The 14,933-nt window shown below is 43.2% G+C and overlaps 1 protein-coding gene across 1 annotated transcript in view; it reads right to left on the bottom strand.

The window, feature by feature from the left end:
• Slc4a4 (solute carrier family 4 member 4) overlaps positions 1-14,933 on the bottom strand; it is a 331,652-nt gene that overhangs the window by 172,729 nt on the left and 143,990 nt on the right. The window contains exons 5-6 of the mRNA XM_032916131.1: positions 13,199-13,359; positions 5,808-5,987 (exon numbers count right to left, since the gene is read on the bottom strand). Coding sequence (XP_032772022.1) covers positions 5,808-5,987; positions 13,199-13,359 — 341 coding nt within the window. The remainder of the gene's footprint in view (positions 1-5,807; positions 5,988-13,198; positions 13,360-14,933) is intronic.

Raw genomic sequence — 14,933 nt, 5'->3', positions numbered from 1 at the left:
AAAAGATGCCGCCTGACTGGCTCGGAACTGGAGAAGCTCAACACCTACTTCAGAGGTATTTGAGGGAGGTTAGGGGAGTGCTTGCCCCATCGACTGCTCCAGGGCTCGTGTCTGAATTCAGTAACCCGTTAGGTGGAAAGACGAGTGGGAAAATTAGAATCCAGCCACCAGACAAAAAAGCGAAGACTAAGGGGTTGAGAAAGCTGGCTGTGGCCCCAACCAGATCCAATCTAGCATTTCAAGAGAGCCTAACTCAATATCCAGGCTCACACAGTTCCAGTGAGCCCAGTTGCAAGTCAAAGTCAAAGCCAAAGGAGCCTGACTAATTCTACCTAAATTTCTCTGGGTCCTAGAACAACTATTAACAATGGCAGCAAAGGAAGCAACGTTCTCTTTCTATTGACTGGTCTGCACTGTTAGCAGTGCCCAAGTTCCTGTATGTAACAACAACACTCTGATTTCTAGACTATCCAAAGCTTTTCTATGCTCGTGTCTGAGCAGCTACACAGAAAGTACTAGATATCAGCTTTCTGACTGGCAGAAACCCTTGGAAGAGGAGTTCAGACACAGAAGCTTGGATCGCGCTGAGTTGGGCAGGCCTGGTGATGACATTTTTGTACAGCTTGGTAAAGGGGGATGTCAGGAAGGAGGTGGATTGAAGCTGAAGCCAGCACTGGGCTAAGCAGGAGGCTGTGGGTCACTATAAATACAGAAGAGGTCCTGGGGTGTCATCAAAAGCATAAAGAAAGCTGTGAGACCCAGGATCCAACCGTCTGCTTGAAGCTACCCACCTTTATCAACTCCTCACTGCCTGAGACTATACTTACTGTTAGCCCTGGATCCCCAAGGTGGATCAGGATTCCTCTTACACCCATTGAACCAAAAACAAAAAACAAGGACGGTTCAGACTATGAGGAGAGAGGGCCTCCTCCCCTGTCATTGTTAAACAAAGGGTACTGATAGCGCTCACCAAAAAGTCTGAAGAAACACAAAAGGTTGTTTCCATGAGTTTCTTCCTAAAGAGAAAGCTACTGAAGCAAATAGTCCAGAAGCCACTCACATTACTCTGACACCTTTCTTGCCTGCGTATGCTGAAACACCTTGCTTATGACTGAGTGCATTTGTCGCATGGTTATGAAGTGCCAGTTACCATTCCAAGCACAGTTACCTAGCCCACTGATTTTTCCCATTATTTCTCTTTTACAGGCATCAAAATGGGCTACAATATTTCTCTAATCCTTTGTTAAGAAAAATAAGTAATTTTTTTTTTCCGGAGCTGGGGACCAAACCCAGGGCCTTGCGCTTCCTAGGCAAGTGCTCTACCACTGAGCTAAATCCCCAACCCCAGTAATTTTTAATAATTAAAAAATGAGTTCATCTCCCCTCCACACACACCTCCTTCTCTTCTCTCCCTACATTCGTTCTTTTTTCCCAGCCCCCTTCCCCGTGGTGACTCCCTTGGCCTCAAACCTTGGGTACCAGTGAACTCATCTGAGAGCAGTTTCCCAATAAACTTGCCATTCATATATATTTACATGAATATATACATTTATGTAAATGTAAAAAAAGAAAAGAAATTCACAGTATTTGTCAAACTGAATGAGCAAAACCACTACTCAGCAAAGGACATTTGTGCCCTCAGATTGCAGGGGACAAGGAACTGGCCTCTATGATAGGAGAGGGGGAAGAAGTGGAGAGACTCAGCAAAAAAGAAACACGTCAGGGATGGCCTGACAATGTTCACATTGGCAGGAAGAGCTGACCCCTCCAATCGGGGTTCCGAGTTGTTCTTGGTCTTCAATCAAGGCTCATTCACCTTGCATGAGCTTTGGGGGAGACAACGCAGATCAAAAGTATCTACTTTTCTCCCATCCAGAAGATGGGAGATTACACACCTTTTAAATCAGATCATGTTTTGTTTTTTTTTTTTTTAAAACATCTTATAAAATCTTTAAGCAGTGAATCGCAGTTATACATGGAAACTGCTTTTACTTCTTAATACTTCATGTTTGGTTTTTAAAGTACTACCCTCAAGTATTCCTAGGCTTCAGTATTATTCTTTCATAATAAACTAAAATAACACGTAACTATTATTTAAGTTGCTCAGACAAAACTGCCCGATAGTGTCAGATGGATTTGCGAGCTGTCAGTTGTATTTAACTCACATAAGTCAGTCAGTCATACAGCTGAACCCAACACAAACCTCAAGAAAGCTAACTTGATTTCCTCCTGGGTTTTTTACAAGCAAAAGTGGTTTTGTTTTAGGGGGAAAAAAAACAACAATAATAACAGCTGTAAATCAATGTCTGCAACCCAGACCACACCAGAACACTGTAAAGTTTGAGTTAGGTTTTAGCCATGGGCTCTGTCTTTAGCTATGTGTTTACTGCTGATAGAAATATTTGAAAACCAGCTACTTGGGAGAAAGGCTGTATGTCTCCATGCATGTGTTTGGGGATACGGTTAATTGACGGGCATAAAAGATATATGTTGGGACTAAAGAGATGGCTCAGAGGTTAAAAACAGTGGCTGCTCTTCCGGAGGTCTTGAGTTAAATTCCCAGCAACCACGTGGTGCCTTACAACCATCTATAAATGGAGTCTGATGCCCTCTTCTGACATTCAGGTGTACATGAAGATAGGGCATTCATATACATTAAATAAATAAATAAATCCTCTTTTAAAAAGATATATGGCAAACACTGTAAAAATACTAAAATACGCATTACTCCTGTAGGTTACACATGGCCCGTTGATTCTTACAGAAGGCTTTTGTTGATCTTTGAGGAATTTTCGAATCGGTAGCCAGACTGGTAAGCAAAATCCATCTATGGTTGTTTATAATAATAGCATGTGTGTAAATAAGAAAAAAGCAAAACTATATCTGTATCTTTCAGCCTTCAGGAACTTGTCAGTGGTGTTCCCGTCAGTCTTTGCTAAATCGTATAGCAGTTTTAGATACAAAAAAATCAAAAGCCATTCAGTCCTAGTGGATTGTTTGTACTCAACAGCTGTATAAAGTAAGTACATGCTTTGAGTCTAATCTGCACTGCTAGTATTTTCTCCATCATTTTTGCAAGTTCAGAGACCACTGAAACGATCACAAAGCAAGCCCTGGTTTTCAGCGCTCGCTGGTATCTAGGATGTGAGCACTACATTGTAGCAGCCTTCAGGAGCTTGTCTCAAGCCACTGGAGCCAGCAGTGGGACTCAGTGCATGTTGAGAGCAGTTGCATCTACACTGCATGGGAGCAATCATTTTTCCCTGTCTACGCGCTCTCACACAGAGGCGGAAATCACCACAAGTGCGTAGGTTATAGGAAGTTGTCATCAACCAAATAGGAAGTCATGCATTCTGAGTATGTGCTGCTATTATTTTTAATATAATTACTCAGTTGTATGTTAATGGGATTTCACAGTAGCTGCATGTGACTAGCTCCTTGCAGAATTTCCCCTCACTGTTGGATCTTGTGGGTTGATGGGTGCTGACTCTAGGACACCTCTGGGAACTAACAATGTCCAACTCAAGTGTCTCCGCACCATTCAGCCATCGGTCACACTGTTGCTAGCATATCCAAGGCTGTCTTTGTCACTGGGTCTATTTCTATATTTAAGGTCAAGGTGATTTATGTGTATCTAGGCTTCCCATGAGAATATTACAATCCTGCCCCAACTAGAGTCGACCTAAGATTCTTGCTTATTAAAAGAGTAGTGAAGGATATATAATTTTATACTTTAGATGTTTATTCAAAGAACATTGCATAGTTCTTAAGCATATTAAGTGATTAAGCCCCAAGACATAAAAGTAACTGTGTAAACTTGCAGGTTAAGAGCGAGCAACTGAAGAAAGCCAAGAACTTGCCACCTCGCCCATGATTTATGATCATGTACCTTGGAGGCACATGTAACTCACTGCTGTAGGATCTTGGAAAGCCAAATCTCGCCTGTGATAGTTAATAGGTTGGGTAACACAGAGGCCAATAATAACACGTTTGAAACAAACTAATCGTATCCTATGCTGCAGGGTGTACTCCGATCATTTGAAGAGCTGAAAAAGGACTGCCTACCCTTTCCCATTTGCTTTCTGCCCTGCATGTACAGCCAATGAGAGGTGAACCAGGAAGGTAAGTTCAACTTCCTCTCAGATGCCAGATCTACCAATAGGACAAAGAGCTGAAGAAAGAGTGAATAACCCAGCCCATCCCTCATCATACTTCACATCTTAATAACTTCTCCGAAAGATGGGCTGCTGCGGAGGCTCCGTTTCTAGTCTCTGCTCTGTTGGGGTGCACGAGAAAATGGCTTAGCACTCTGGAAAGAGCAGCCCGGCAGTCACAGTCGAGCCCCGTCTACCGCAACATTGTATCTTCATACTTCTGTATCCTACCACAGGGTCTTCCATGATTGAAAGCAAACAAACAAAACCTCCAACTCCTAGAAATCACACTTCATATGAGAAAGAGGACTGTTGCCTAAGATAAAAAGGAAAAACTGACCTTTAACTGCCAAGATTGCAAATGCAGGCACTGGTTAGGACAAAATGTCTATAACAGAGTTAGAGCAACCTGCTTAAGAGATGGCGCTGCCAGTCACTGAGAAACCTTTTCTTCAAAAATAAGTCAACAGGCATATGAGGCTGAATATCTCTCGGTAGGCCACATTGTTCTGAGTAACGCCAAACTATATCAGCAGTACTCTAAATTTGAGTCTCTCTCCTGTGAAGGTATTTTATTGAAAACATTCATATCTTAAATATTTTCGTAGACACTTTGGGTTAAAACCCATGAGATTTTGTTTATAGTAATGTGTCTTCAAATCATTGATTTTTAGTATTCAAGTGAGAAAAAAAATCACATTTCTGGATATGGAATGACTGGAGTCAAATGCACTTTAGAAAGTCACCTTAACTTGTCCTCTGCCCGAGATCACACTCTATAATATTATGGACGTACATGTGACTGCACAAGGTTACAGACTCTCTCCCTTTCTTCCCTTTCTTGGCACTAAGAAGATGTGGTGGTGGACACTAGAGAAGGTTCTAGCAACCCAGCGCCTACTTCTACTCTCTCCACCACGACCTCATCTCCCACACTTCACCGGAACGTATGTCCCTCTTCTCCGCCTGCACCCAAACATGAAATTTGCTCCCAACAAACAGACACATGAGATAGACACTTGGCAAGAAACTGTGGTAAATGCAATCAAATAAATGTCACAAGAACATAGTGCCAGTCCCACTGGTATAGAACGAGTGAATATCCCATCTTCGGTAATTACCTTGCCGTCTGAATACAGCTGTTACTTATCACGACATCAACTACCTGTTCAAGTGGTAAAATAAAATACGGATTGACGCTGGTAAGAGGATCGCCAGTATCCTAGACAACTGGCTCCCATCAGAAATGGGACGCTGTGATAAAATAAAATGTTGTGATACCAGACTTCAAGGCATTTATCTTATCTAATGAGATCCTCCCAGTTGTTGGGAGTCATCTTGAACACATATTCCCTGAGGTCTTAGTCTCTGCATTGCTGATCCGTGTGCAACGCTCAGTTGTTAAGAGTCAACCGTTTCAGTCCACCAGCACAGACCCACAAGGAGAAGCAAGGCACTGCGGCTTTGTCACCGCAGCAACAGGGAAACCCGTCCAGCCAGACCGCACGTCTGCCCAATCGTATTAGAAGGATCAGGAAATGACGCTGGCGGATGAACTTGAGGAAAGATATGTAATAGGGACAGGGTATGAAGAGATGGAGCGAGGTGATGCGGAAGGAGGAATGGGGCAGCAGCCATCGGCTCTGCATTTACCGTTATCAGGGTTGCTGAACATCCTACTTGCACTGGAGACTGTCTTCCCAATGTCAGCCAGGGACCGAAGGTTGGATTTCTTGGTTTGATGCCGGTGTTTCCGCAGCAGCGTATAGGTGACCTTATCCTTGAGGTCCGGTTTCAAGAGGCCTGTCTCGATCTGGTGGTCTGCAATCATCTCTGATGCAAAAACAAAGCGAAGCGAGTGTCAGTCACCAAACTGTGCAGCTTTGTGGACATCACCACCAGATTAACACCAAGGCCTTCCTTCCCAAAGCCCCAGATCCCTACTTTATATGAAGGGACAGGAGGCCGGCATTAATGATACTATTATAACTATTCTAGCATTAATTGGATCTTTACAAAGGTAGGATTGTCTTAATCTGTCTTTTTTTTTTTTTTAATATCCCAGCTGTGGTGAATCCCCTAAATCAGTTTCTATGAGTAACAGGATTAGTCAGTAATTTGCATTTTTCAATTTAAAAAAAGTAACGTTCGAATTTTTATGCCCTGCATTAGATTAATCACAAATGTCAAACGTATGATAAAAAGAGACGTTGAACATTGTAAAGTCATGAAGTGTGATTATTAAAGTCTATCTTCCCCAGTTCTTCTAAGTTATATTTTCTCTGAAACGCCTTTTCCAATATCAGATCATTTTGAACAGGCAGAGAAGAAAAGATTAAGCTATAAAATTACACATACCCCAGTCTTTTCAAAGATGTCAGATTAAATCTTCCCGAGGTCAACGCCAACTAAAACCTCGCCAGTCTATTCTACAGATCATTTCAAACACAACCTGACTATTTTTGAGAAAGTTTAAATATCCTAGTTATAAAAAGAAAGTTTCTATTTACTCTTCTTTACTGTTTTAACTTTAAAAAGAAAGTGGCTTTGGGGACTAGGGAGATGGCTCAGGCAGTGAAGGATAAAGTGTTTTACTGTGCATGCAGGAGGGCACGGCTTCAGACAGCATCCACATAAAAAGCTGGGTGCAGTGTTATCCACCTGTGTCCTCTTGCAGGAGGAAATGTGGCGAAACCAAGCAAAGCCCTGGAGTTCAAAGGCAATCCAGGTCCAGTGAGAGATGTTATCTCAAAAAAGTAAGGTGACTAGAAAGTAAAAAAGATACCCAACAGCAATTCTAGCCTACACACACAGGTGATCACACACACAGAGAGGCATACAGACATAGGCATGCATATGCACATGTGCACGCGTGTGCGCGCACACACACACACACACACACACACACACACACACTCATGCAACAACGATTGCTTCACTTTGATCTGCAAAATGTGCTGTTAGACAAAAAAAAAATCGAAAAAAATAGAAAAGACTTCTTTCTTACATGTAGGCACATAAAGGAAGCCTGGGTATCCTATTCTAACATTTGCCTCCACTCAGAGTGAGACAGACAGTGAAACCATCACAGAACCTGTGGGTGATGTGCAGGGCAGGACACCTCACTGTATAGCTTCCTTTCCAGAAAGTACTTGGGTAGGGAAGTGCAAATGCCTGTTCTTATGTGAAAGTCTGACAGAAAAAATCAATGGGTGGTGGGACCACAGTCAGTCAGTCCTATGGAATCCTGCCTTGAAGAAATGATACAGGTGTCCCCAGGAACTTGCTGACGTCTCACCAAGCTGTCATTGGTCCAGCTTTGCTGGGAGTACTCAGTCTCACTGTCTACATCTAGAAGCCAGCGATTTATACAGTGGACAGGGAGCCATTTGTAAGGTAATCAGAGACTACTAAATCAAGAATTTTCCAGCATTTGCCCAGCACAAATGCTCTAAATGTGCAGAATGTGAACCATTTGGAAAGGGACCTGGAGGAGACAGGAAGTTTCTCCTGTGAGTGTTTTGATTTGAAAGTGGCCTTCAGCTTGGGTATTTTTAACGGCACTCAGGAAAACGCTCAGAATGACCCCTAGCAGTACAATTAGCCCTCTGTCCCACAGTCAAGTAATTAGGTGCCTTCAGAACACAGTCCTATACTTTCCCTTCAAGTCCCGCTCCACGTGGAAAGTCCGTTTACAGAAGGACCACAAAAATAAACAGCCAGAGCATGTCGGCAGCAAGCGTTATCAGACACGCGTTCTGATGCCAGCATCCGGGATTAAAGAGTTCCTTATCTAGCCTTCCTGGCAAGGCTTCCGAATGCATATGCATGCACAGCCGGCCCTCGTGTTACTAATGCCTGGAAATCACTAGTTAGACAGGTTAAAACATCTGTGTGCCTTATGGCCTTCAGTACATTTCCATAAAAAAGGAAAAGAAAAAATGGCCCGCATAATAGGCTCTCTTTAAGCACCAACTGCAAAACCTTCCAAAGGGAAGTGGGGGCAGTTACTTTTACAACTACACCGAAATTAAGTGCTCAGTGTTCGGATCCCACAGACACGACCAACTGGGAGGAACTATACCGAGTCTAGATGATAATAGAAATGAGAAGAAGCTAGAGGACCTCCAGTTCAGCTCTGGTTACACAGGTGAGGAAAAGGGGGTGAAGAGGTGACTGACTCCCCCCACAGACTAACTAGAAAGGCAGAACCGGACCTAAAAGCATGCTTTCTGATGCACATCTATATTTACCCCCCATTAGATGCAGCATTTTTCTACATTTAGGAAGCAAGCCCATCAATGCTAGGGAAGCCAGGATTGTGACTTCCTGGCTGCCTGAGCTATGGAGTCCGTGAAGTCAAAGCCTGGGCTACACATTAGACTCTGCCTCAAAAGGTTTGAAAAAGCGAGCTCTAGGCAGGGGAAGACGGGATGTCTGCAAAGCTTGTGCAAACCAACAGAAAGGTGGCTACGCTGTGGAAAGAAACTAAGAGGACTGGTGAGTCTTTAGGGAAAAAGGCACTCAGGGCCAAATACATAGTTCTTAACTTCAAAATTAATGAAGATGACGGAAATAAATGTATGTGGCCATAGCCAATTAAGACATTTGTTAGGTCTGTCAAAATTATCTATCACGGTGTGAAAGACCTATACAATAGCCGTGGCCTGAGGATGACGCTGTGGACCGATACATTTGGCAAAAACATACCAAAAGTCTTTCAATATGCTCACAGCAATTTTGAGTTTTCTACGACTGGAATGCTGTGCTAATCAAATAATTTTTCTAAACTATACCAAAAAAATCCACTTTTCTTGATAATAAAACCTTCAAGGTCACCTTACGCCTAACAAATTACTATTTTACAGCTACTACAGTTTATTTATAGAATGACGGGAAAATTGATATTTATGTTTTTTTTATCTTTAAGAGAATACCAATTAAAATGATGGACCATGGGGCTGGAGAGATGGCTCAGCAGATAAGGGTGTTTGTGCTACAAGAGCAGGGGCCTGAGTTCAAGTCCTGAAACTGATACCAAACACCTGACATGGCTGTGCATGCCTAGAACTCCAGATTACATGCACATGGCTGTGCGTGTCTAGAACCCCAGATTACAAGGTAGACAAGATGGGCCTGATGAACTCCGTAGCCATGCAACCTCACTGTCACAGAGCACTCGAGGGACTTCAGGGAGGGAGCTTGTCTCAGGTTCTAGGCATGCACAGCCATATCAGGTGTTTGACATCAGCGTCAGGACTTGAACTCAGGCCCCCATCCTTGTGGAGCACTCTTATCTGCTGAGCCAAGGCCATAAGACAAAGAATGATGAAGAAGATACCTGATAACCTACGCTAACCTCCACATGGGCAGGCATTCACACACACACACACACACACACACACACACACACACACACGGAAGTACCATAATTCCATTTCAAGACAGTGACATGCACATAAACAGAGCATGAGAAAAAATGTTGACATAATAAATAGACAAAATTAGATTAGGAAACATTTTATTTCTGTGGTAAGATTAGGGAAAATTTTACTTGCGTAGTAAAGTATTTATGGATTATATTTGGATGGATATATATCAACTTATAATTGGAAAGAATGAGAAATATAAATTTTGAAACCATAAAGTGTTTTTTTAAGAAAGAAAAAAACAAGAAACAGCAGAACTCAAACATTTGCCAATACACAGAGCTCAGGTGCATATATATATATATATATATATATATATATATATATATATATATATGAATGTATATGAATGAGCTCCAAAAATAGAGCCACATTTTTCTCATCCAGTTCGCATTGTGCTATATACCTGAAATGGATTGCAGCTTTTTTTTAAACAAAAGAGTGGAAGAAAATTCCATGAACTTGACTTCGAATGTGAGTGACACTCTTTAAATGTAAGATTACAATGGAGATGCTAATAATAAACCTATTAAAATAATCCCTGGAAATTATGTCTTATCCTCTGTAATGCTTCAAAGACAATTTTTCTATTAAAATACAGAAGGGATTCTTTAAAAGAAAAAAAGAAAAAAAAAGGTAAAAGCACAGCAAGGTCCTGAAAAGAACCCCAGGTAAGCCGATGTCATTGTGAGAACGACACTTGACACCTCAACCTGACTTGGGCCCTGTCCTAGGCCCTGTTCTATGGCCTAGGACCTGCCTCTCAGGAAGACGCTGAGGACCAATAGCATGTGGACCACAAAGACGGCTGAGAATCACCCTCGTATTTGTTGGATATAATTACACTTTCTCTTATTTCCCCCCATTTTCTGAAGGAAAATTGGCCTATTGGGAGAAAATTCATTATGGTATTTAGGAGTAACTGCCAGGTGAGAATTACCAGCATATGCAGGTCCTAGCATCCCTACTTCATCCTCTGCTAGAAAAAGATTGTCATAGAAATGAACCAGTCCTTACAGCTCCTCACGGCACTGAGCTGCCTTCTGTCCTTGAAAACGGAGCAGAGGTTTTCCGTGGTTCGCATTTACCCTCCACAGGTTTGCATTCTTCTGCAGAATGTTTGTTCCGTGATCAGGTTACCCTCGTTTACCCTCCTCTGCACGGCTGGCCTTTGGTTTCCTCCCTTTCTTTTGCTCATGATATATGGTTTGCTCTGAACTGTTTTTCTGAATTATCAGCTCCAGAATGACAGCCCTGGCACTCTGCCTCCTTGCCCCAGGGGCTGTGAAGCAAACATATTAGCGAGTGATGATACCTCAAAGTGACCTAGTGATGTCTAATTTTAACACAGAATGACAATGTTCAAAGTAAATTCATGGAGGTTAGAAAAGACTCCGCAGCTGATAATAATAAAAAAGAAAAGTTATGGGAAATTAAGCAAGAACATCAAGTGCTCACTTAATCTTTCTTACATGAGGCAAATGTCAGAGCTTCCCCTTTTGGTCATTGGCTAACGAAGCTCTGATTTAATGCGGACTCTGTCTTCTGCCATGTACACACAGTGAGAGGGTTGCTGGAGACCAGGAACTCTGTAAGGTAGTTCAGTACGGGACTGAGAGCACAAAGACAGGTTTGCAGAGAAGTTCAGGTCTAAAACTTTCATCACCCTGGTGATCAGCTCTGAGACCGGCAAAAGCCAATCAATCATCAATCAATCAATCAATAAAAAGAATGAATGGATATTCCCCTACTTCCATCTCTTCAGTCAATAGTCTTTGGACTTCACATAGTTGTCTAGTAGGTGATATGTAGGGAAATCTAGACAGCTAATGACACTAGGGTAAAAGTACGAACCTAGCAAGTCTGAAGATGATCTTACTTAATTCTCCTAACAGCTTCAAAAGGTACACTGTGACAGTTCCAATTGACAACATGACACAATCAAGAATCAATTAGAACGGGCATCTCCAGCAGGACCCATAGTGATTAACTTGGCCTGTGGATTGATAAGTCTGTGGTTGATGGTCTCTATTATGTTCGTTGATGTGAGAAGTCCCAGCCCAAAGCACACAGTGCCATTCTGAGGATTGGGTCCTGGATTAGATAAAAAGAAGTCAGGCTGAGCTCAAGCATCCATGCACCCCTGGACCTCTGTCGCTGAAGATGGCTGTATCGTGACCCATTCTCTCAGACTCCTGCCTCATTGACTTTCCAGCTGTGATAGACTATAACCGGGAATCATGACCTAAAATATACCTCTCCACTAAGCTCCTTTAATCAAAGTATTAATCACGGCATCAGGAAAGGAAACCCAGACATGTGCCCTTAATAGTGCTTCCACAGAAGAGGAACCAAGACTCCATGACTGTGTTCTGACCATGATCATCTATACTGACAGAAGTCTTGAGTTAAAGCTGCCCACTGGGATCCCAGCATTTCTTTGCTGGTACCGCTTGGTGTCACAGGAAACAAACTACTCCCAGAGATATTTTTTTTTAGTATCAGAGAGAACAAAACACAAACTCAATGGAAGGAATAAATGGTGACATTTCATGCAGAGAAATTCCATAAGCTCTGGTGTTAGGCAAGACCCTCTACACCAATGTAACCTCAGTCACTCAGTCACTAGCCGATGGGGCCCTAATGCTGGCATCCTGCCCCACAGCATTTTCCACACACAGCTAAATGGCTTGACACGCACCTCCCCTCACAGCAGCCCAGGGAAGTGGAATATTTTCATCCTCCTGTAAGATGTGAAGCTCTGTTTTGAACAAAGTGTAACTGAGGAGCAGAAAAGCCCAGTGAAACATCTAAGGTCAAAGAGTTCTCAAACCCTAACGTCCAGAGAGCCAGTTGATATAGGAGGGTGAGAAGGCTCTTTAGCCAGAATATTAATCTGGGGTGAGGTAATGGCTCGATATGCAAATAACCGCCATGCAAGCTTGAGGACCTGAGTCCAATGCCTAGAATTTATGTTAATAAAAAAAAAAAAAAAAACAGGCATGGTGGCCACCATACCGAGTCTACTGAGTGAGCTCCTGTCAGGGAGAGATACTGTCTCAGAAAGCAAGGAATGGGTTCCCAAGAAATAAAACCATGGTTTACTCTGGCATCCTGGCATCCACAGAAACATACATACATGCACAGAAGCATACACATCAACCCATTCACACACACACACACACACACACACACACACACACACGAACGATCCCACATAGACACAAGTCTATACCAAAAACGTTCACCGTACACACTAACAAATAGAGAAACTAATGTGCGGATTGCATATTAAATGCAATCTTCGACGTTACAAAATATGAAGGATTTTTTAAAAAAGAAAAAGCACAAAATTGCAAAGATTGATAAACAAATTTGGAAAAAAAATCAATCTAAGTATTCCAAAATAATAGAAATGACCAAACCAAAGACGGGTCTTATTTCTTAATGCTACGTTTCTTGATATCTGTCAAATCGTTTGTAAGTCGCTCATTTCATGGCACAAGACTCTAAGAACCGGTGTTTTAGAGAATGCTCAACCCTGCTTACCCTAGCGGGCTTCTGCATTGAGGGGCATTCCTGAACGGTAGGAGGAGCCTGAAGTGGCATACTCACCCACCAGCTGTGGGAGAGAGGAGGCCTCCCGGTCAAGCATGATGGATCCTTTCTCCATACATGTCCTCAGCTCAAACAAGCTGTGCAGGGACAAGGTGGCCACATGGGGTTTGCTCCATCGCTCCCCACCCTGTTCCACTTTCTCTTCAAACTTAATCCACCTAGGAAGATGAAATCAGGGAGAAACAATTAAAGAACTGCAACCTTCCCTGAAGGCGGCTCTGACCCCTGCCCACATCCCTGACCAGCACTTCCATGATGTCTCCTCTCTGTGCCGCCTCGATAGCTTACTGACTCATCGACTCTGTCACTGCCAGGAATCCAACCACCAGGTCACTTTCTCTCAAAAAAGAAAACACAAAATGGACCAACAGAGTCCAAGTGACCTCTACCACCATCACCACCCTCCCCCGTATAACCAGGAAATCAGTAAAAATGAATTCCTAAGTGACTTTTGGATGAGATGGGGGAAGGAAATAATCATGGGTGGCAGAGGGAGGGAGGGACCTGGGTAGGAGAGGGGTGGGGAAGGGGAAAGGGGAGCAAGATCAGGGATTGGTGGAGGTTGGGGGAAGGCAGACAGGAGAGAAGCCCAGAGAGCAAAGAGAATGAATGGAAATATGCAGCCCCAAGGGGTGAGAGGTGGGGGGACCCTCTAGAAAATACCAGAGACCTGGGAGGTGAGACTCTCAGGATTCAATGGGGGGTGACCTTAACCACAATCCCCAACATTGGAAAGAGACCACCACCACCCCACACACACACACACCATAGATAGACAGGGCCTCAAGTGAAGGGACAGGGTTACTAACTCACAGTCAACATTTCTGACCCAGAATTGTCCCTGTCTAAAAGAACTGCAGGGACAAAAATGGAAAAAAGACTGAAGGAGAGGTGGTTCAATGACCGGTCCAACTTAGAATCTATCTCATGGGGAGGCACTAAGGTCTGACGGTCTTACTGATGCTATGATGTGCTTGCAGATTGGAGCCTGGCATGGCCGTCCTCTGAGAGGCCCAACTGCAGCTCACGGAGACACAAGGCATACTTATACCCAACTATTGGACTAAAGTCGGCGACCCCTATTGTTGAATTTAAGGGAAGGCTTGAAGAAGCTGAAGGGGACACGGTGACCCCATAGGAAGACCAGCAGTCTCAACTTTTCAGACCCCAGGAAGCTCCCAGAGACTGAGCCACCAACCAGGAGCATACAGAGGTGGTGAGAGGCCCCTGGCAGTGGGAGACGATGCACTTAATCCTCTAGAGACTTGAGGCCTCAGGGAAGAGGAGGCCTGGTGGGAGCACCCTCTCAGAGGCCAGGGGAAGGAGGAATGGGATGAGGAACTGACTGAAAGGGCAACAACTAGAATGTAAATAAGTCAGTTAATTTTTAAAAAATATAAATTAAAAAAATTTCTCCAAGTAGGAAGTTCCTATAATTATAAAACCAGCCATCTCTGCCAATATTCTTTTGTGACCTTTTGAGTGGGTTAGTTTAAGTAGCAACACGGAAGCAATGTTTATCTCAAATGGAAAATGCCCAGTTGTTGATACTTAATGAGGTCCATGCTTTACCATGTCTGATGCCTCTGCCTCAGCTGGCATTATGTGCCTCTCACTGAGATGCTAATAGAAATGTCACCCTTCCAGCCAGGCTCCACATATGTTTAAAATGAGTGAGCTCAGTGGACCACAGATTCACCGAGATGGACGACAGTCCTCTAGTAACCTCTGC

The sequence above is a fragment of the Rattus rattus genome, chromosome 11, assembly GCF_011064425.1.
Source record: "Rattus rattus isolate New Zealand chromosome 11, Rrattus_CSIRO_v1, whole genome shotgun sequence".
Taxonomy (NCBI): Eukaryota; Metazoa; Chordata; class Mammalia; order Rodentia; family Muridae; genus Rattus; species Rattus rattus.
The sequence above is the reverse complement of the archived record's forward strand: the minus strand, read 5'-3'. Positions and strand labels throughout refer to the sequence as shown.